Source organism: Gopherus flavomarginatus, chromosome 10 (assembly GCF_025201925.1).
Source record: "Gopherus flavomarginatus isolate rGopFla2 chromosome 10, rGopFla2.mat.asm, whole genome shotgun sequence".
In the NCBI taxonomy this organism is placed as follows: Eukaryota; Metazoa; Chordata; order Testudines; family Testudinidae; genus Gopherus; species Gopherus flavomarginatus.
The window spans coordinates 70,473,649-70,497,311 of NC_066626.1; the positions used below are offsets into that span (position 1 = coordinate 70,473,649).

Genomic DNA, 23,663 nt, shown 5'->3' on the forward strand with positions numbered 1-23,663 from the left:
TCTAAATTCATGGCACTGAAACATTTATACTGCACCAGAAAATTGTATTTTCAGTATATGCCATGTAGTCTTAGCAATGATTTTGAGAGTTTTTAAAATGTTTTATTGGTGTTATTTTTCATACCCCTTCACCAGTAAAGAAAGCATCCTTAGTACAATGAGTCCAGGCCTCAGAGGGGACCATGTGCAAGAAGCAGTGCTTGGAGTCTCCCCTTTCCAATGACATAAAGAAGCCCCTTTTAGTCTTGATAGGTCATAAGATATCTGGCCTTAAAATAGTCACTGATTCAGGGCTAACTATTGTCCTGTGCCTTTAGCCAGTGCAATTCAGACAGTAGGGTCGCCACCTTTCTAATTGCTGGTAACCGGACCCCTGTGGCCCTGTCCCCTGAGATGTCTGCTGAAACTAACAAGGACTGTATCAGGGAAAGGATTGGGCCCAGACTAGGAAGATGTCTAGTCTGTGAAAGAAGCTTATTGGAACATCTCTGAGATTGAGATATTACCTGTAATCAGTCCCTTAATGCATTAGGCTTAGATTTGTGTGTTTTTGCTTTATTTTGCTTGGTGACTTACCTTGTTCCATCTGTTATTACTTGAAACCATTTAAATCCTACTTTTTATACTTAATAAAATCACATTTGCTTATTAATAAACCCAGAGTAAGTGATTAATACCTGTGGGAGCAAACAGCTGTGCATATCTCTCTATCAGTGATATAGAGAGCGAACAATTTACTAACAATCCATATAAGGCTTTATACAGAGTAAAACGGATTTATTTGGGGTTTGGATCCCATTGGGAGCTGAGTGTCTGGGTGCTGGAGACAGGTAACCTACTGAGCTGTTTTCACTTAAAGCCTGCAGAGCTTTGGGGGCGTGGCCCAGACCCTGGACCTGTGTTGCAGCAGGCTAGCATGTCTGGCTGTACATGGCAGGGTTCTGGAGTCCCAATCTGGTAGGGAAAATGGGCTCAGAGGTAATTTCAGCACATCAGGTGACAGTCCCAAGGGGATCTCTGTGACTGAACCTGCTTCCCTTTCCCTCTCCTTCTCCCTCTCTAGCTCGGCTCCCTCTGTTAGGGGGCTGGGACAGGAGCTGCTGCAGCCTAACAAGGAGCCAGCCTGTGCGTAGGAGGCAGCCCTGGCTGAGCAGGGGCTGGCATGAGTTAATGACCCAGCCCCTCACCCTGCCCCATGATAACCAGTCTGGTGTCTGGTCAGTGCATCTGACCGGACAATGCCAGGTCCCCTTTTTGATAGGTAGGGGACTGGGGGGAAGAACAGGGAAGGAAGGATTTCTCTGGCAAGTTGATTGATTGATTTACTTTTGAAACAGGAGTTGTTAGAAGCTGCTCAAATGTTGGGAATCTTAGAAGTAGTCCCAGGCAGAGATGGATTAATGGGCAGGGTGCAGGTGAAGTGGTCAGAGATGCATGATAAATGCAATCAGTCATATGGTTCTAGAATTTACCATATAATGTTAGAGAGATTACCAAAAGACACAAGTTAATCACAAGACGACAATCAGAATACTTCCACAAAGTCTGTGTCAGCAAGACTGACTTCCCGCTACTGACCTCTCTTTAAATAGCTGTCTCAATAGATCCATTATCAAAAAATGAGAATTTGAGAAACTTAGATAAAAACTAGGTCTAAATCAAAGTTTCCTGACTTATTGCTAAGAAAACACTACCAGTGTGGGGTGGTAGGTGACAACTACGGGTGTGCAGTCAGAGGTGGTTATATTTCTGTATTGAAGCAGGCTATCTTGAGGTATGCAGGTGGCCTGTTATAAGATGTGATCTACTTCTCTGGTGGAGTGTCCTTGTTTGGTGAAGGTGGTGTTAAGGTGCGTATCACAGACTTTCTCCTTGGAGTATATTCTGTGGTATCTGTGTGTCTGGCTGATAGGTCAGACATGGAGTGATCACTTTGTGAAGTGTTCACCCACAGGTGATATGGTGTTTTTGTCTTCAACCATTTTCCTGTGGGAGTTCATTCAAGAGCATGCTGATTGTCTGATTTTACCCACATAGTTGTTAGTGGGGCACTGAGTGCATTGGATGAGGTATACCATCCCACAATAGAACCCATATGCGGTACCATCAAACAAAGGAACCCATACTTGATGGGGACCCCATCCTGAAGGAAATCTTTCCTGAACCCGCATCCCCCACCAAACAACCCTCCCCTCGCCCCCAACCCAATCTCTCTAAATTCATCATCAGAAGCAAGCTTCCCAGAGACTAGGACACACCAACTCAAAGCAGCACCAGACCCTGCCAGAACAACAGATGCAAAACCTGCAGACATATGTCCACTTCTGCAATGATCAACACCCTCCACAACACATCTTTCAAGAGCCATGGATCCCCCCTTGTCTCTCCAATATCCTGGGACGAACATAGCTACAACTACACTGCATACATGTGTTTAATGTGTCAGACAAACAGCATAATCCCTGCCCTGAGGAGCCTACAGGCTAAAGGTGTGAATAGGCACAGTACAAAACAATACAAGACACTGCAATGCAAACAACTGCTCTATAGTTAATCCCAGAGGAGTATGCTGGCATTGTAACTGGAATGCTTCCTAGAAAATAGCAGCAATAGAACTCAGATGTCAACATGTTACTGCTGCCACTACAAGATTTTCTTCCTTGAAATCTGAGTCTAAATTTCTTCCCTAACTCAGTTAAAATCAATAGAGGTTTGCCTGATAAAACTGAGTGAAAGCTTTAGAACTGGACCCTAATGATTATATCTTAGCTGGACTGGGAGCCCAGCTAATAAGCAGCAATATGCCATATGTGGACCTATTCTGAAAAAGTGCCAAAAATGAAAATAGGCTTACAGGTCTAGTTTGGGATGGATATTTGCTCAGGGGTTAGAGTATGAGGCTTCTGGATTTGGTTTCAGACTGATCTGTGCGACGTGGGGTATTCTCAAAGTGGTTGTGGACTGGATTTCAGTTAGAGACCAAGAAATCTCTATTTTCCTGCCAGGAAGCCAGCTAACACAGAAATGAGCAAAGAGTTTAAACACTACCACAGGGAAAGATGACAAAGGAGTATAATTTCTTCTCTTTTCAAGAGTTCAACCACCTATTTTAAAGCCATACTGAAAAACAACATTTATGTTGGTTAATTCTTCACTTTAAAATAAAATTCAAGGTCCAAACAAAGCCAAGCCATGAGTCATTTTCACTTAGGTCAACGTATTTATACCATAAAAAGGCAAACCTAGATCCAAACATGTGCCGAGACTCTACTGTTTTAACATTTTGTTCTTCGCATCAGCCCACTTCCGCACTCTTCATTTACTTCATGGTCTCTTCGGTGTTTGCCGCATCTGGCAGACGAACACTGAAACCTCAGCAATTTCCTCACTAAACTATCTTGGCAATAAGCATGCTGTTGGGGCCACGTGGTTAATGCCAGTGATTCTAATCTAACATATGGAATGATGCAGGTAACACCAGGGGATAAAATTAAGTCCACCCAGATGTAGCCAAACTATTTGGATTCATATGAGTAAAGTGCCAAGGGGCTGGGGAAGTGAAAGCTTCCTTTGTGTAGCAGAGCTACTGTGCATCTCCTAATTCCTTGTGGCTGCTATGAACTGCAATAGCACCTGCTGTGACTTTGCACCAATTGCAAAGGCTATTAAAGCCACTGGATTCCCATAAACATGGATCTATGGCTCCTTCCCTGGTCTGCTGTCATTGAGGCCTTTGAATCAGTTCCATATGGGCTTGCAAAACCCACATCTGCTGTGAACAGTGCACATTCTGCACTCTACTTATGTCCCTCTGCACAGAAGCCAGGTGGAGTTTATGCAATCCAGAGGTCCTAGCACCATCCTCTCTGCATCATGGGTGAATTCTGGGCTAGTTACGGATCTCAAACAACTAGTTGAGATTTCACCCACTGATACCTTAAATTATGGACCAGATTTTGATCTCAAATACACCATTGTATATCTGAAATAATTACATTGAAATCAATGGCTTTGTGTATGTTACATCGTACAAATAGTTGGAGTTCTAGCATACAAAATAGCAGTGATCATCTGAGGAAGTATAGTTGATACATTGCTTAAAATAGTGATTCTCAACTGGGGGTCCATGGCCCCCTGGATATCTGCGAGCCCTTTCAGGGGGGCCATGGAGCCCTACAGATGAAACCCAGTACCCCCAGCTCCAGTGCTGAAGCTGGGAGGGGAGTGGGACTGAAGCTGGTGGCTCCCTGCCCCAGCCAGGAGCAGCACAGGGCTGAAACTGGCACCAGCCCCCAAGCCGGGAGCAGCACGGGGCTGATGCCAGCACCCCATCAAGCCTCTGAAGCCAGGAGCAGTGTGGGGCTGAAACCGGCAAAGCTGGGAACCCCAGCACCTCCCTCACCCCTGAAGCTGGGAGCCACACTGGGAGATCCCCTTGCTCATACACAGCCCCTAGATACCCCCTGCTTGCACCCTGAGCTACTCCCCCACCTGCACACAGCCCCTAGCTATCCCCTCCCTGCATCCTGAGCTATTCTCCTCACTTCACACAGCCCCTAGCTACCCCCATCCCTCCCTGCACCGGGAGCTACTCTTTCCCTGCACACAGCCCCAGCTATCCCACCTTGCACCCTGTGCTACCCCCCTGCATGCACACAACCCCTAGCTATTCCCTCCCTGCACCAAGTGGCTTTCAGACTTTCTTCCCCCTTTGAATTACATTTTTTGGTTGCATCCCCCCACAGCCCAGACAGGTTGGGTGGCCTCTGGAGTGAGTCGGGATGGAGGTGGCGCTCCCTCCCTGGACCCCGCTGTGCGGAGCTGGCTCAAGCCCTGCCAGCTTTTGTCCCACCCCCAAATAGAAGTAAAACTATGCCTATGCCCAAGGGTCCCCCCCGGCCCAGAGCTTTGAGTTCCCTTCCCCCACCCCTGTGTGCCCTGGTGTTTTTATGGCATGTTGGGGGGGAGGGGCTCAGCAGGAAAAAGGTTGAAAACCCCTGGCTTAAAATGCCAATGGCTTCTTGAAGCCCTGTCTACACTAGCATTGCCAGCTACCATCTGTGGAGCTGAACCAGTGCTAGCAACAATGGGAATTTTTTTATAAATAATTTCTAATGCAGACATAACCAATGAAGTTACATCTCATGTACACCAGTGTAACTGAGATAAGAATCTGACTCTACATTGGACACTAGAGCGATATCACGGTCTGAGAACTATGGGCCCAATTCAGCAAGGTACTTAAGTACACACTTAAACTGAAGTATACGAATGCTGATTCAATAGGACTTACGATGTGCTTACATTTAGACCTTTTTTTTTTTTTTAAGTACATTGCAGAATCAGGACCTGTATGTGCAACTTTGTGTACCCTGCTCTTCCAACAGCTGAAAATTCATTACTGTATCTCCAAGGCTTAACAAAAGTGAGGCACGTACTGCAAATCATTCATACTTTCTAGGAGACTACCTCTGTCATCATAAGACTTTTGTTTATGGATGTTCCCCCACTTTGCTGAAGCCTGTTATAAATGACTTGTTTGTAGTATGCAATTCAACTAATACAGGCAAAGCCTTCAGCTAATAAAAGCATCTTTATGGATCAAGTGTGCTGTTGCAAACTGATGCTACAGTGCATGAAAACAATGATTCTGACTAATTCCATCTCCCTCAGAAGAAAGCCTATCTTTAAAAGTCACTCATCACTGAATGGCCTTTGGTCTATAGAAAAATGTGAAGTATGCTTTAATTACATCCCCAGGGGCCTCCTATCTGATGTCTTTTCCACTGTATCTGGGTTGAGCCAGCCTTATCTTTGAATGTTTTTCACTTACACTAAACAGCATGGATTCAGGTTCTCGCTGAGTCATCAAAATCTCATGTGTATGCATGCTTGTGACTCCTTATGATTAATTTGGAAAACAAAAATCATCTTCATTAACTAGTTTAATTTTTCTAGTAACACTTACTAATAACAGCTATATTATTTTTTCTAGAAACAATAACAGTGGTTACATTAATTAATGCTATATTGCCTCAAGGAGTACATATTACACTGCAGGCATGTTTATGTCTAATGAGTTTATCCTAATTGATGTTCTTAGATCTCAAACGTATATGACTGGCCACTTATTTTACAGTGTCACCTTTTAATTGTGAATTAACCACTATTTGGTCTGTTTTTGCTATAATGTCTCACTATGCTATTGTTCCATATCATGCATAAAAATGGCTTAAGCACATTTCTCCTCTCTACTGCAGTTAGGGCCAAAGCATCCAAATAAAACAAGGCAGGAATTTGGCATATCCCTGTGCAATAAATGCATCCAGTTTGTGTCCTCTGAGTTTTCACTTTGTACATTGAGTCAATCTGTTGCATCATTTTGCAATATAGAGAAATTCCATCACGTGCATCTTACCTCTTTGGTGTGAGTGTGGAAGGAGACAGACATGTCCAAGAGAAGTTTCCTCTGTTCCACTCTCCGGACAAAGTCCTGAATCCTCACTTCCAGATGCCGGGCTGCTTTGTAGATCTCTTCAGGGTCACATTCCCCAGTCTGAGCCAACTGCTCTGCAGCCTCTAAAAGCTTGTCTGCATTCGTGTATGTATTCTACCAGAAAACAAAGCAAGGAACAGAGTATGAGTAATATAACTGTGACAAGTAAACTACTGAAACAAGCTGCTTGCAGTTTCAAAGGCATGAAAGTGAGTGATTATCAGACTTGTAAAACAATGGTAATAATTCCTATTGGTGCTGCCATCTGTGAGAGGAGCAAGTATTAACCCAGATAGACTAATCCCTGAATAGGCATGAAATAATTCCTTGTTTGAAATGCACACCACTACAGTGCTAGCTGGCCTGACAGATAAATATGACTGTGTACTTGCTTTTTCCAGAATTCTGGAATTTCTCAAAGATACAGTAATGAAGCAACTGGAGTTAACCACTTCAGAGGTAGAAGTTGTCTCACACAACACTTGGCAGCACACTGGTTACGAAGGATTCCTAATGGCGATCATATTGCAGCATGTAATCATATTAGCCTGAAATATCTCATCCACAAGAAATGTTTGCCTTTCAGTGGCTTTTGTGTGGTAAGTTAGGAGAAATCCAAGTGTGAGATTTTGTCTTCAAGTTGCTTCTTTGTTTGCTCTTATCTTTGTACACTTGATTTATAAGAAGGAGCCAATCACTCCTACTGTGGGCTGGCTAATCAAATAATGTGAAATGTTTATAAATGACACCATCTCCAGTCTGTCTGAGGTACTTACCTGGCCCTTTCACTGTAGTATCTATGCACCTCACAATTCTTTAATGTATTTATCCTCACAAAACCCCTGTGAGGCAGGGAAGTGCTATTATTCCCATTTTACAGATGGGAAACGGAAGCACACAGTGACAAAAAGTGATTTGTCCAAGAAAGTCTGTGGCAGAGCATGCACTTGAACCCAGGTCTCCCAAGGCATAATCTAGTGCTCTAGTACCTTAACCATTGGGCCATCCTTCCTCTCCTCCTTTCCATTCTATCTGTGGAAAACTCTGCTATACTAATATACAAAGAGTGAGTCCCATGAAATAGAAATGGTGTACAGATCATTAATTCCAAAATAGGAAGTTATACAGTCAGTTTGATGGATTATTTATTGTTAAGATTATTACTTGTGTAGGTCTAGATTGTGCAACCAGTACTCACAGTGATGGTAGGGTACCTGATTTTTGCATCTTTTTCTTATATAGCCTCCTATTACACCTCACCCTCTATCCTGATTTTTCACATTTGCTGTCTGGTCACCCTAAGGGACGGGCACTTACTCCTCAAAGGATTCCCACTGAAGTCAATAACCCCTAGTAACCAAAGAGTTCTAGGCAATTTACAATCAAATAAAGAGATAACATATGAGCCCAAAGGAGTTTCCAATCAGGAGGCAGGATTTTCAAAAGCGCTCAGCACTGGCTTCACTCTACTCTCATTGAAGTCAAAGGGAGCTTTACCATTCATTTCAATAAAAGCAGAGTTATGTCACCACTGAAGACTTACGAAAATCCCATGCAGAGATCTTTCTCAGCTGAGATATACATTAACTCATTGAAAAGTGTGGACATATCCCCCAGAACATTTAAGAAACACTGTCGGTCTAAAAGCCACGAGGCAAATCCTGAAGTCTTCACATAGAGGATATGCCAATGGAGTCAATAGGAGATGTCCAGAGTAAAAACTGAGTAAAAAGTAGGTAACAGTCTCAAAAGCTGTCCCCATATATTTAGGAAAAAATCCCTTACCTATACTACAAAAAACATCTTAGATTATTGAAGTAGAATGGATATGGATATGTAATTCACCGTTAAATTTCCCTATTTCTTCTGGTTGGGTATAAATATAACCTTTTTTGCATTTCTTCTCTTGGACAATAAAGTGATAAAGCAGTTTCGCTTCTTTCACTTTCAGATTCTTATGCAGTAGCACAATGCCATAATCATAGAATCATAGACGATTAGGGTTGGAAGAGACTTCAGGAGGTTATCTAGTTCAATCCCATGCTCAAAGCAGGACCAAGCCCAACTAAATCATTCCAGCCAGGGCTTCATCAAGACGAGTCTTAAAAACCTCTATGATGGAGATTCCACCACCTTCTTAGGTAACCCATTCCAGTGCTTCACCACCCTCCTAGTGAAATAGTTTTTCCTAATATCCAACCTAGACCTCCCCCACTGCAACTTGAGACTATTGCTCCGTGTTCTGTCATCTGCCACCACTGAGAACAGCCTAGCTCCATCCTCTTTGGAACCTCCCTTCAGGTAGTTGGAGGCTGCTATCATATCCCACCTCACACTTCTCTTCTGTAGACTAAATAAGCTCAGTTCCCTCAGCCTCTCCTCATAACTCATGTGCCCCAGCTCCCTAATCATTTTTGTTGCCCTTTGCTGGACTCTCTCTAATTTGTCCACATCCTTTCTGTAGTGTGTGTGTGGGGGGGGGACAAAACTGGATGCATTACTCCAGATGTGGCCTCACCAGTGCCGAATCAAGGAGAATAATCACTTTCCTCGATCTGCTGGCAGTGCTCCTACTAATGCAGCTCAATATGCTGTTAGCCTTCTTGGCAACATATCTAGCTTCTCGTTCACTGTAATCCCTAGGTTCTTTTGTGCAGAACTGTCACTTAACCAGTCGGTCCCCAGCCTGTAGCAGTGCATGGGATTCTTCTGTCCTAAGTGCAGGACTCTGCACCTGTCCTTGTTGAACCTCATCAGATTTATTTTGGCCCAATCTTCCAATCTGTCTAGGTCACTCTGGACCTTATCCCTGCCCTCTAGCATATCTACCTTTCCCCACAGCTTAGTGTCACCAGCAAACTTGCTGAGAGTGCAATCCATCTCATCATCCAGATCATAATGAAGATGCTGAACAAAACCTGCCCCAGGACCGACCCCTGGGACACTGCTTGATACCAGCCGCCAACTAGACATCAAGCTGTTGATCACTAACTGTTGAGCCTGATGATCTAGCCAGCTTTCTTTCCACCTTATAGTCCATTCATCCAATCCATACGTTTTTAACTGACAAGAATACTGCGGGAGACAGTATCAAAAGCTTTGTTAAAGTCAAGGTATATCACGTCCACCGCTTTCCGCATATCCACAGAGCCAGTTATTTCATCAGAGAAGGCAATCAGGTTGGTCAGGCATGACTTGCCCTTGGTGAATCCATGTTTAGGTTTCGAACAATGTAGGATCATGCTAATTTTTTTTTAAATAACTATTTTCATATATTTTGTTTTTTATTCCCTGGAGACAGTTCTACCTGTCTGAGAATCTGTAAATGCTCAATTTAAAATTTGTCTTAAAAGTGTCCCTTTAATGTGGAAGGCAAGCTGGAAAATGACTGTTTTCTGAAGAGCCTATTCCACTCACAGACACTTTTATCACTGTCACTTTAACTGGAATGGAATAAATGACAGTAAGGCTCTTTTTGTGTTTCACCTCCTTGCTTCCTGTATAGTTTTAGTGACACTCTTAACTGGTTTTCTCAGGATACGGCACTTACTGTTTGAGTTGAAGTCTAACAATAGTATGTTTGTCATCAATATGGGACTCTTCAGCTGTGGTGTAAACCAGCACAACTCCCAGTGATGTCAACGGGAGTCATGCTTTATTATGCCTGGGCTGAATGTGGTTAATTGAGATGATGATCAGATATAAATGAACTGTGCCATAAGGAGAATTTAAACATTCTAAGGGCTAGACAATGGGGTGAAGGGGCTAGTCTCAACTGCAATCCCTTCAGTAACCTCAGTGACTCCAGCCATCCCATAAAGGGACAAGAAAGGGTGTTGAGGCAATGGAGCCACCGTCCAGCCTTCCCTCTATAACAATGGAGCTGTCTGGAATCTGCATGGCAGTGCACGCTGCATCCTCCTAAAGAGTGAGGCAATGAGTTCACTCCTGCCGTGTGCTGTGCAAGGGAACTTGAGGAGACATTGTCTCTCTCTGAAGCATAGTATACTTCAGTGCTCCTGTTGAGGAGCTGCAGTTGTGTACCACTTATATACACATGAGTGAACAAGCCTGGATAAAATATTTCTTGAGTTCTAGAGATTCCCCTACCCCTTTTCACACATCTCTGCCCTTTCAGATCCCAGCCAAGACTTGGAGCAGGTGCAAAATACCACAGGAGAAGCTGTTCTTGGGCATTTCTTGCCCCGCTGAAATCACAAAGCCTGTTCTTTAGAGATTTCCAGCTCAGCTTTGCAAACCTAACTGGTTCAGATAAACTCTAGGTAAGCAACTAACTATTGAGAGTTATCTGAACTAAATTTGAACTCCAGACCTTGATGTACACACAAAAGGATTGTCATCCCTTGACAAAAAAGAATATAAATACAGCAACTATCTAGTGAGGAAGCACAGTTTTTTTTCCCCAATTACTCAAAAAACATGCAAGCACTTTGTGAAGTGTACTCAAGTGTTTCATTGTAGATCAAACTTTACCTGCACATTCTTCTTTAAAACACACTTTCCCCAGAAAATTAGCTCTCCCCATCCCACCAGCTGAGGGGTGCTAATAAAAAATTCATCTAAGGTGAAGCTAACAAGCAGTGTCCGAAACCGGTATTTCATTGCTGTTTCACTTGCTTTCACGTGCCATTCCATATCTCTCATCAATTCCTTATCTATTTAGACTGTAAGACAGGGGTAATCAATTATTTGTTGTCACAGTCCAAATTTCTTGGTCAAGGTATTGTCAAGGTCCAGACTCTAGAGAAAATAAATAATAAATAATAATAATAAAAGCAGCAATAATCACAAGTAAATAAATAAAAAGATTTTGGGGTTCATTCAAAAGTGGCTGTGGGTTCAGATTTGGCCCACAGTCCACCTATTTATTACCCCTGCTGTAAGTTCTTCAGGGCAGAGACCTTGTCTTATTTGTTCAAAGTTCCTCCTGCTCTTTTGGTTCTGTATGAATAATAATATACCAGATCACCCTTCACATAGGGAAAACTGAAAGGATGGACTTTAGGGAGGATGAAAACTATATATGAGGTGCCCCTTAGGGAGCTTTTCTTGAACACCTCTCCCTGCTCCAAGTTAAAAAAAGGAGGTCCAAAACCCACCTGGTTGCCCAAAAACCATGCTCATCTTGAAGGCTTCATAAGAAATACAGGATCTGTGTCACTGCAGAAGCTCCAAGATTCCCTCCCTGCCCGCCCTTTGCTTCCAGGTAGAGTGACTCCAGTGAAGGCGCACTACCATGACTTGCCTTGTTAGCCAGTACAACCATACTCATAATCCTCCCTTACAGTGGAGTTAAAGAGCAGAGATGGGAAACCATACAAGAGTTAATGCAGCCTGTGGGTGAAATTGCTGTTGCTGGCAAAGAGGAGACAATGTATGGCCTTCTCCCTACTGCTGCCTCTGTATGGCTCCCCAAACCTACGGAAGGTTTTCTATGGAGTCCTTAGGAGACCAGAAAACAATGTTACAGAGGCAGCTAATCCCTTTTTTACATGGTAGATCCATTTACAGAAAGTCCCTTTCATATGTGGATCTGGGGGAGATAATTGCCTGCTAAATAACAACAGTAACAATTTCATTGGTTAAAGCAGCAAAGAGTCTGCTGCTTTTACAGATCCAGACTAACACGGCTACCCCTCCTAATTTCATTGGTTAATAATCTTCTGCTGGATTATTTTTCATTTGACTCTTCAAGGTTTTTCTTATTGATGTAAGATTCTTCACCCCAACAATGCATTAACCCCAAAAGAACAGACTGTAATGTGGAAATCCTTGAAATTCTATCCCACTGATCTGCTAAATGGTAGTATGTAGCTGTCATGAACAGATAAGAAAAGTTAATAGCACAGAAGTACTTTATATCTCTTTGACTGTAAAGGGTTAACAAGTTCAGTAAGCCTGGCTGTCACCTGACCAGAGGACCAATCAGAGGACAGGATACTTTCAAATCTTGAGGGAGGGAAGTTTTTGTGTGTGCTGTTAGTTTTGATTGTTGTTCACTCTGGAGGCTCAGAAGGATCAGACGTGCAACCAGGTTTCTCTCCAATCTCTCCAATACAGGCTCTTATAAGTTCAGACTAGCGAGTACTAGGTAGATAAAGCGAGTTAGCCTTATGGTTCTTTTCTTTATTTGCAAATGTGTATTTGGCTGAAAGGAGTTCAAATTGGTATTTTGCTGAAAAGATTTTAATTTGTATTTGTATACTTAGGCTGGGAGGGTGTTCCCAGTGTCTACAGCTGAAAGACCCTGTACCTATTCCATTTTAATTTACAAAGATAATTTTTATTGTTTTTCTCTCCTTAATTAAAGTTATTCTTGTTTAAGAACCTGATTGTTTTTTTTATTCTGGTGAGACCCCAGGGGACTGGGTCTGGATTCACCAGGGAATTGGTTGTGAGAAAGGAGGGAAGAGGGAGAGAGAGGCTAATTTCTCTCTGTGCCAGGATTACTTTCTCTCTCAGGAAGAGTCTGGGAGTGGGAAAGAGAAGGAGGGAGGAAGGTGAATTGTCCTCTGTTTTGTGATTCAAGGAGTTTGAATCGCACAATGATCTCCCAGGGTAACCCAGGGAGGGGAAGCCTGGGAAAGGCAACAGTGAGGGAAAGGGTTTACTTTCCTTGTGTTAAGATCCAGAGGGTCTGGGTCTTGGGGGTCCCCGGGCAAGGTTTTGTGGGGACCAGAGTGTACCAGGCACTGGAATTCCTGGTTGGTGGCAGCGCTACAGATTCTAAGCTGGTAATTGAGCTTAGAGGAATTCATGCTGGTACCCCATCTTTTGGATGCTAAGATTCAGAGTGGGGAATTGTACCATGACAGTAGCACTTAGGTCCCATTTCAAGCACAAAACCAATTTTCATCTCAAATCTCTTAATAACCTTTCTGTATTAATCTTTGTATAATCGCCTGCTGAAACCCACAAAATTTGCAACCACAAGAAAATGAAAAATACTTCAGGCCTCAGAATGGAAACCTCTCTAATTTGTGTTTTTGGAATTCATTTCAGAAAGAACTATCAGGGTTTTAGTTTTTTATTTTCTATTTGCAAGAAATAGCAAATATGATTATGGAAAAGACTGCAGCTAAAAATCCATTCCTCCATTCATAATCAGAAATGTTTGTTAGCTGATATTAGTATTGGGTCAGATATCAACATTCATTCTACTATTTGTTTCATCAATTATTAAGGATTCCATAAACTATAGGAGATAAATAAAGGCTGCTTATGAAAAAAGTGGACTGACATTTCATAGCCTGCCAGTACATTGTACGCCTACTTGTGCATTTATTTAAGTGTAAATAAAAATAAAAATCTGAGGACTCAGTTTTTCTTCTTTGATCTGCATGGTGGAGCTCAGCTCTGAGATTCTGCTGTCTCTCTCACTTTGCATGCATAGAGACATCATTTTAATGAATACAGAATATCCATACTGAGACCTCCCAGCAGATCAGAGAAGCAATTTTCATTAATAAATAAATAATTGAAACATTGAAAGAAACATTAACTGAACACCACCCCTTCCCCCAACACCAGTGTTGGGCTAGTTAAGTATTTGTAGAACAATGAGCTGTCCTGTCCAGGTCTGTTTCATTCAGCCTAGGAATCAGGCAGATTCTGGGTGGTGACATTAGACAACACCACATTTGTACAGTTGGTGCTTGAACCCAAAACCCATTATAGTGGGACAGCAGCACTGGTGCTACAGTTAATACACCTGGACAACTATTCTATTTTGTGAAAGATTTTGAGATTTTAACTTTTTTGTTTTGAATCAGAACAAAACTTCAACATTTCAAAATTATCCATGAAGGAAAATTCTGAAATGTTTTTCAGTTCTGATCAATCAAAATGTGTCATTTTGATTTCAACTTTTCTATTTTATAATATATAATAAAAAATTCCAAAACAAAAAATTAAAATGTATGAAAATATCAAAATGGGATGTTTCAACATTGCCTGAACTTTTTTGGTTTTTTCCCTCCAAAAAAGAAATTTCAGCTAAATTAACACAATTTTGCAAAGCATTTTGGTTTTGACCAAACAGGTGAAAAATATTTCTAAGCTTTTATGACTAGCTCTAATAGTTAAAGCTGAGTCTAGCATATTATTTAACATCAATTTTTTTTGAAGAGCTGTAAAAGCCACAGACATATTCTGATTGTGTTGAAAATTGCTGTGACTCACAGGAGTCCAAGGAAGGGTTATTGGTCCAAACTTGACCAGCTGAGCATGGGGTTGCTGAGATACGGTCCCCCCACCCCCCCAAAAAATCAATCATGTGACATCTACATTTTACTTTTTTTGCACACACTTGGTGCTCATACTATAGTTCTGATCCTTCTCAAATAGATATCCATCTACTCAGGACTGAGCTCAGCTAGTGGCTGGCATCCACTGCCCTTTCGGAGGAGCAATATTTAAAAAGATACTCAAGCCAAGTTACTGAGCTAGAGAAACTCACTTACTTATTTGCATCAGGAGTGGGGCTCTGTTGCAAACCTGAGTGTTTGCAGGCAGCCTGATGTCAGAGTAAATGGCTGGTTCAAGGTGCCATGCTTTAGCCATTGAACCACAGCTGTGTTCCCGGACTCTGTACTTCCTGATTTTCAGAAGTTTAAGTATAGGTGCACTTGACATTCTTGAAGGGTATGATGCACTTAACCTGAAGAAACTCTCGGATACTTTAGTACCCATTCCCACCTACCATATCATCCACTGAGCCTACCCATTAAATAGACTCTCTCCCTGAGGTTCCAGAGTGGGGTGAAGTTGTGATTCTAAGGGCTATGAGATTTTCTCTATTGAAGCCACCAAATTCTTTGATCTGAACACATTGTTTCTTCTAATATATGAAATGAGTTGGTGTTCACATACCAGGCCTAGTGGACAAGTGTTCATACGGCAAAACTACTCAGTTGATAATCTTGTCCCTGTCTCAGGGGAGAGACCCAAGAGTGAATAGGCCATCGAAGCAGAACTTATCACATTGCAGATTACAGCAGGTCCTTGCAGCTCCCAGGTCCTCAAAGGACCCTAGGAAGAAGTGAGGAGAAATTTGTATTGTATTGTATTCAAATTCCTATCTTATCTGTGGATATAGGGCTCCAGTCCTGCAAAGACTTGCACAGTGCTTAACTTTAAGCACATGTGTAATCTTAATAAATTCAATGGGGCTAATCATATGCTTAATATTAAGCACGTGTGTAAGTCTTTGCCAAGCAGAGCATAACACTGTCTGGCATGAAATCCATTAAAACATATTTTAGTGGAAAGGGAGAAAGTTTGGAGGTAAAAATTTTGAGCAGCCACAGCTCTGCCATTTTTTTTTAGTACAAATAGAGATTAAAAAAATACACTTCCCTACTTCAAAAAAACTATTGCAACTTTTTTAACAGCATCTCTATAGTTGAATCATCTGGTGGTTAGAAAGTCTAAATTTAGCAGGGGAATGGTTCTTTGCTAAAATAAGTACATTTGAGTGTTTTGGTAGAAATTACTTTTAATTTAACCTAACTGCTAGTCTTTGAAAATAGCACTTCATGCAGGCATAGACCATTTTAAACAATGTTAGACCATTTTAAGGAAAGTTTAGTAGACTGTGTTAACATGCATGCACAGCTGGCTTAGCTGTGTAATGGACATGCACATCATTTAAGGTATGTATTCATGTGAAATTCATTGTATGCTGAGGTCCAGCACCACCTAAGTGCCACTTAAACTTCCAACAGGGCTTTAGTGGTGCAAGGCCTTTGTAGTGGTATTCAGCCCTGAGGTCAATTTCATCCAGGTGAGTAGTACCTGTAGAAATCTTGACTGTTCTCTGTGTATCTTCATATCACCTGTGTTACCGCTAATTCCTTGGGCATATTGAGTGCAATCATCACAATAATGTATCAAAATACATATGCAAAATTTCTATAGTTAAATTATTTTCAGCATTTCCTGATGTGTGTTCTTAACCATGCAAACTACAATTTTTTTCTAAAGAGATATTATTAGAACTGATCAGATTTTTTTAAAAAGTTTATTTCAATGGAGTTATGCCAGTTTACACCAATTGAGAAACTGCCTTGCTCTGTGTGTGTGTGTGTGTGTGTGTTTCTTTGGAGGTTCATGGAATAATGGCTATTTGGGACCATGTTTAAATTAATTAGTGTGAATGTGAGAAGAGAGTGTTCTCTACTTGATATGGTGTGACTGCACTCTTCATTGAGACTGATGACTGATACATTGTGACATTTCTTATTTAAAGTGGATACTTAGTTTAAGGGAGCAACTACAGTACTACTTCTATGACTTGGCCAAACGAGAGAGAGAAAAATCAGATCATGGAAAATTAATCTAATAGCACAAAGCTTCCTGTTAAGTAGCATATATCCATCTATTAATAGATAATCTTGATTACTTTTTTGGAATGAAGGGTTTAGGTAAATATCATATCTGGATTTTTATAGAGCATTTTATATCTCACAGTATCTTACTTTTAAAATTAATAAAATAAATAAAAATTGTCTTGGATGTGAACACTGGTGGGAAGATCCTTAACACAGGGTAAATATATATGACAAAATATCAAGTTCTGGGATGTGTTTAATGAGATGCCACGGGGATCAGTGTTTGTTCCATCTTATTTTATAGCTTCCTAATGACTGATTCTGCCACCCTTGCTCACATTGAGAAGAACTTTACTCCTCAAGTAGCCCCACTGAATTCATACACTTACTCAAAGAGCAAGGCACTAATCAAGGTGAGCATGGTGGTAGAATTGGGACCTTGATCATCTAGGAGATGGAGTAAACATCATGTTCCTGAAATTCACAGATGTTACTAACCTTGGATCAGGTGCAGACAGGGCCGGCTCCAGGGGTTTTGCCACCCCAAGCAGCCAAAAAAATAAATAAATAAAAAGCGCCGCGATCGCGATCTGCAGCAATTCAGTGGGAGGTCTTTTGCTCCGAGTGGGAGTGAGGGACCCTCCGCCGAATTGGTGCTAAATCCCTGAAAGTGCCGCCCCACTCCCGAGCTGCCGCCCCAAGCAACTGCTTGATAAGCTGGTGCCTGGAGCCGGCCCTGGTTGCAGACACCTGTGAGGAAAGAGAAATAACACATACGGGCCAAGAGACATTAAGACATTAGAAATGTGGGCAGAAAATAACAGAACAGGATTCAGCTTGAATAATGCAGCTAATATATCTAGAAAAATAATCAAAAATATAATACTAAATGGTAGGGAGAAATCTGGGGAGTAGTGATTGCGACCAAAACTTGTGATGATAGGAAACAGCAAATTAGACATGAATCTTGTTATGGATTTATGACATAATAGTCCCCCTCTGTAAAGCTCTGGTGTGACTGCATCTGGAATATTGCATGTCATTTCCTGAAACATATTGACAAATTGAAAGGTGTTGAGAGAGCAGCAACAAATTTGTGGAGGGTTATGGGACTAATTTACAAAAATGTTTCAGATGTCCTGACTAAGGCCTTGATTCAGCATGTTCCTTAAGTATGTTTAAAGGTAAAGGTAAGCAAGTTCTTGAATAGATTCCTAAATCGGGGCCCAGGTGGGTGACAGAGATGGACATCACAAACTCCAGATATTTAAAGGGTATAAAGATCAAGGATGGTAGTACAAGGAAGTATAACTAGGACTAATCGGACAGAATTTTGAAAAGAAAGATTTAGGCTGCATATAAGGAAAAATATCCTGACCAAAATTTTTGTCAGTAAAATAGTCTCCTGAGGAAGATGATGGAAGCCCTATTGCTCTGGAAATTTACAATGAGTCTGAAGAAGACTCTAATCCAATGTACAATGGGGAACTATCCTGCCCTGGCAGGGAGATGGACTGCATGATGTAGGAAATCTTCTCTGCCGTTAACTTCCGTGACTATAATTCCTTCTAGGTCTGGTTTGAATTAGAGCAATAAAACACAAGTAAGAATACAGATCTTGATTTGATTATGTGAAACTCAAACCAAATACAGTCACAGAGTATATAATCGTCATGCACTTATCCTCTGACCTTCTTATGGGAGGGGGGATTTTGACAAAGATAGATGCAGCTTTAAACACCTAATTTATTTATCACAGAAATGCTTCATTGTGGTCACTCTTCTTAATTGTAAAATATTGAATTTCTGTATAGTTCAACAAAAGACTGACTGTTAGATGGAAGTTCCTTTCAGCTTTTAACCTAAGAAAACACTGGAGCTATTTTTAACAAGGGGATTTAACAGAAAGAGTAGGATAGTGGTAATTGGATTGAATAGTTAAGGGTAAGGACTTGAGTAATTTATAACAATATCTGGGAAATGCAAAATCATCTAAAATCCAACACTGACTGGAAAGGGTTACAAAGTGACTTCACAAAACTTGGTAGCTGAGCAACAAAATCGCAGATGAAACTCAACATTGAAAAGTGCAATGTAATGTACATTGGAAAAAATAATCACAACTATACTAATGATAGGTTCTGAATTAGCTTAACCACTCAAGAACAAGATCTTGGAGTCACCAGAGATAGTTCTTTGAAAACTTCCACTAAATTTTTTTTTTTTAATATTAGGGTTGGAAGGGACCTCAGGAGGTCATCTAGTCCAACCCCCTGCTCAAAGCAGGACCAATCCTCAGATTTTTACCCCAGTTCCCCAAATGGCCCCCTCAAGAATTGAACTCACAACCCTGGGTTTAGCAGGCCAATGCTCAAACCACTTAGCTATCCCCCCCAAAAGAACATGGAAATGCTGGGGATTGAACAAAGGGCCTCATACATGCAAAGCATGTGCTCTACCACTGAGCTACATCCCAAGATTATGTCACTGTGTAAATCCATGATACACTCATGCCTCGAATACTGTGTCCAGTTCTGGTGGCCCTCTCTCAAAAAGGCTATAGTGAAACTGGAAAAGGTTCAGAGAAGGGTGACAAAGATGATCGAGGGTATGTAACAGCTTCTATGTGAGGAGAGACTAAAAGATTAGGATTGTTCATCTTAGAAAAGAGACAACTAAGAGCTCCATATGATAGAGGACTATAAAATCATGAATGGTGTGGAAAAAGTGAATAGAAAAGTGTTATTACCCTTTCCCACAATACAAAAATCAGATGTCTCCCAATGAAATTAATAGTCAGCAGGTTTAATACAAACAAGAGGAAGTACTTTTTTACACAGCACACAATTAACCTGTGGAAATCATTGCCATTGGATGTTGTGATAGCCAAGAGTATATCTGGCTTCAAAAAAGAACTAGATTAGTTCACGGAGAATAGGTCCTTCAATGGCTATTAGACAAGATGGTCAGGGATGCAGCACCATGCTTGGAGCAACCCTAAATCTTTGACTCCTAGAAGCTGGAGGGGAAGATAGGGTGAATCACTCCAACTGCTCTTTTTTATATACTCCCTCTGAAGCTATGGTGGTCACTACTGTTGGAGACAGGATATTGGGCTAGATGGACTATTGGTTTGACCCAGTATGGCAGTTCTTATCTTTATACTTACTAGCATCTTGCAGTTATGTTAATGCTATAGATTCTTCAGGGAGAAATGTTACCTAGTAATCTATGCACAGGACTAGGAACCAGGGACTTCTAAATTCCAGTCCTGGCTCTTGCCCAAGGCCTGACACTCTCTGTATTCTTAGGCAAGCAACTAGGGACCTTATCCAATTCCCAGTAAAGTGAGCTGGCCCCTCTCCATTGAGTTCAATGAAAACTGGTTCACGCTCAAAGCTTGCTGTCTCAGATGTGGAGAGAGTCAGGACACAGTTGTAATGAATGTAAAGAAAGAGACTTGATTGAGCTGCTGAAGGACCCTTATAGTCCTCTCTGGCTCTAACTTTCAGATTTACAGTTTAATCCAAAACTCACTGAAGTTAGTGGGAGTCTTTGCCATTGCCTTCAATTCACTGCCCCAAAACTTAGCTAACACAGAGTTAAGGTTGTGTGGTAAAGACCAGTGGATACTGTTAGGAAAATACTCAAAAAAGTTGTGGCATCCTAATGTGAAAGTGAAAAGAACCATGATAAAATATAAAATGGTGTAATGAAAATATTCCAGCACAAAGCTTGTTGTCTTAATATTTTACAGAATTGGGTGTGTTCAGGAGTGAGTTAACAATCATTTGCAAAGTTTACTCCCATCGTTTTATCATTGATAATGTAAATAAAGGCTGCTTGTTCTCTCCCTTTGAAAATAGCCTTGTGAGATAAAAGCCAAATGGAAGCAAGCAACAACAATAGTAACAGAATAGTGAAAACAACATCACAGCCCATCAGCTGTAATGCCGTTATAAATTAGTATTGGAGTTGAACGTGAAACTGAATTGTTTTTACTTAAGGCAGAAAGAGCCTACAATGTTTGGTATTGTTTGGTGCAGCCAATATACCTTAAACCCTAAGTATCATCCCTGGAACAGACTGACAATTGGGTGATCAGTGGACTGAATAAATGGGACTTGCTCAAGTGGCTGCTAGATAACAGAGCAACTAGAAAAGGTTCATCAGAGCTGAAGAAAGCCTTTTCTTTTGCGGGCATGATGAGAATGTGATGAGCCAAACTGGCAGGAGGGAAGCATAGCAGTATGACAGCATCTCAAATGATAAATACCACCAGCATGCACAGCTAGTTCATAGCAAGGCCTCAGTGCTTCTTTATGGAGGCAGGAAGAAGCATTGCAGCTGAAGAGGGGGGCAGCAATCTGGGAGGGCAAGGTATTATTTTCTGTCCCACAGGCTCAGCTCACATCTTTTCTGAGCCCTGCAGACATGAGCGGAATCATTACAGCTTTATCAAGTACTGCCAGCCTCCTGAATTGGAATAACTTCAGGCGTTCTGTGTCTAATATTGCACTACACATTTGGAGATTTCAAAGACAGTGATAACAGTATTGAGAGGCTTTGGTCAGGCAGCAGTGCTGGGAAAAATGAGCATCAAATACAACAGGCAACTGTGCAGCCATTAAAGAAATATAAAAAGAAGGTGGATTTTGTAAAATGGCTGGTTTTGTCAATCTGTCCATTCTTTGGAGTCCTGTTTAATACGGGAAGACAAGACACAATGACATTTCTATACAATCCCTCCTGTCCATTTCTGTCTCTCACACACACTCCTCTTTTCCCCTCCCGCTGGTCTCAGCTTCCTCTAAACCTCTATACCGTAAGGCCAGATTCTGCCACCATCACACTGAAAAGCACCATGACTGCAGAGGCACTACTCAACATGGTGGTCAAATCTTGCCCTTATTGTCCCTAAAGCTTTTTCCTATATTTATGCATCCCCTAAAGCATCAAGACAATGAATAATTCTGTAAGAATACAAAGCAATACTGTAAACACACAACACCACAGACATGTGTGACGTTATTGATATAAACTGGGACCATATAGAACATGGTTTGCAACCAAGGTCCTGCAGTGGCACCAAATCTTATGTAAAGGGGGTCATATAAGGTGTCTAAGACCAGGTTATGGGTTACTGGTTATGATTATGCTGTCTGTATGTCTGTACCATTTTGTAGTTGAAGTTATAAGTATTGACTGTATACTGTCTGTATTCCAAACTGGTGCTGTAGTTCTGGGTGACACCCCAGACAAGTTGGTGTTAGCTCTGCTTAGCCTGCTTGATGGCCCATTAAGGACCATCAGCTACACAATTGACCCATTAAGAGGAGGCAGATACGCCTTGTAACTCAGCAGGGTGTGCAGGAACTGGCCCATGTGACTGCAAACTCCATTTTGCTGTAATTTTCCACAGTAAGAACAAAGAAGTGTTCTTACACCTGGAAAAGCCTATAAAAGGCTGATGCCTCATCTCCATCTTATCTTCAATCCTGCTTCCTACCTCTGGAGGGACTTTGCTACAAGCTGAGGCTCTACACAAAGGACTGATGACCCATCCCAGCGGGGGATGTACTCCAGAGACTTGATTTGAACCTGCAGTTTACTCCATCACTGCTACAAGCCTGAACTAAGAACTTTGCCATTACTGTATGTAATTGATTCCATTTAACCAATTCTAGCTCTCATCTCTATCTTTTTCCTTTCATGAATAAACTTTTAGATTTTAGATTCTAAAGGATTGGCAACAGCGTGATTTATGGGTAAGATCTGATGTGTATATTGACCTGGGTCTGGGGCTTGGTCCTTTGGGATTGAGAGAACCTTTTTCTTTTACTGGGGTGTTGGTTTTCATAACCATTCATCCCCAGGACGAGTGGCACTGGTGGTGAAACTGGGAGACTGGAGTGTCTAAGGAAATTGCTTGTGTGACTTGTGGTCAGCCGGTGGGGTGAAACCGAAGTCATTTTTGTCTGGCTGGTTTGGTTTGCCTTAGAGGTGGAAAAACCCCAGCCTAGGGCTGTAACTGCCCTGTTTGAGCAATTGGTCCTGAATTGGCACTCTCAGTTGGGTCCCGCCAGAACCGCATTGTCACAACATGTTTTCCATTTATACGCTGAAAGATGACAAACATATACTGACATCTGCAACTAAAGACATCTCCAACAGACAAGTCTCTCTCTGAAGTGATCACTTTAAAGGAACCTCAAGATTTCCAGTGCATTTTACTTTACCTTAAATTAAAGGCCACCTCTACAAGACCACTGATGTTTGAGAGCCCCTTGAGTACTGGTTCAAAACTAGAAGCCACTTTAGGCTACAATGTGGCAATTTAAGCCACAGCCCTGTGTGGAGGGCTATGCAGAGCTGCATTGCCTCAACAGGAACCCGGAGAGATTATGCCTCTGTCAAGCACAATCCCTGCCAGGGCTATTCCTCAGTGCAGACTGGTTCCCCCATCACACTATGTTAGCTCCAATCCATAGACTGGAATGAAGGTTTGGATGAAATGGGACCATGGCCCTGCCACCTCCATGCCCAGTGCCGGGTTTACAATGGCACCAGTGGCTCCATGGGGCTGGGCTCATGCTCAGAAGGGGCCCCGGCCTGATTCGCTTGCACTGTGCCCCGAGACCCTGCCAGCCCACTGGCTCCCCACCGCCCATCACTTGCACCTCAGGTGAGGGCTCTTCTCCGCCCCTTGGCCCCACTCCCCTGCTCCTGTCTCCCCCGGTCAGACCCCAGTGCACCTCCAGCTCTAGGCCGTCTCTGCTTCCCCCCATTCAGGGCCACACCTGTCTCTCTGGAAC

The 23,663-nt window shown here is 42.0% G+C and overlaps 1 protein-coding gene across 8 annotated transcripts in view; it reads right to left on the reverse strand.

Moving 5' to 3' along the window:
• The window catches only part of KALRN (kalirin RhoGEF kinase), an 805,383-nt gene that overhangs the window by 306,917 nt on the left and 474,803 nt on the right, over positions 1 to 23,663 (reverse strand). For all 8 annotated transcript variants that reach the window (XM_050916883.1, XM_050916882.1, XM_050916885.1 and 5 more), the window contains exon 11: positions 6,419 to 6,610. In XM_050916883.1, coding sequence (XP_050772840.1) covers positions 6,419 to 6,610 — 192 coding nt within the window. The remainder of the gene's footprint in view (positions 1 to 6,418; positions 6,611 to 23,663) is intronic.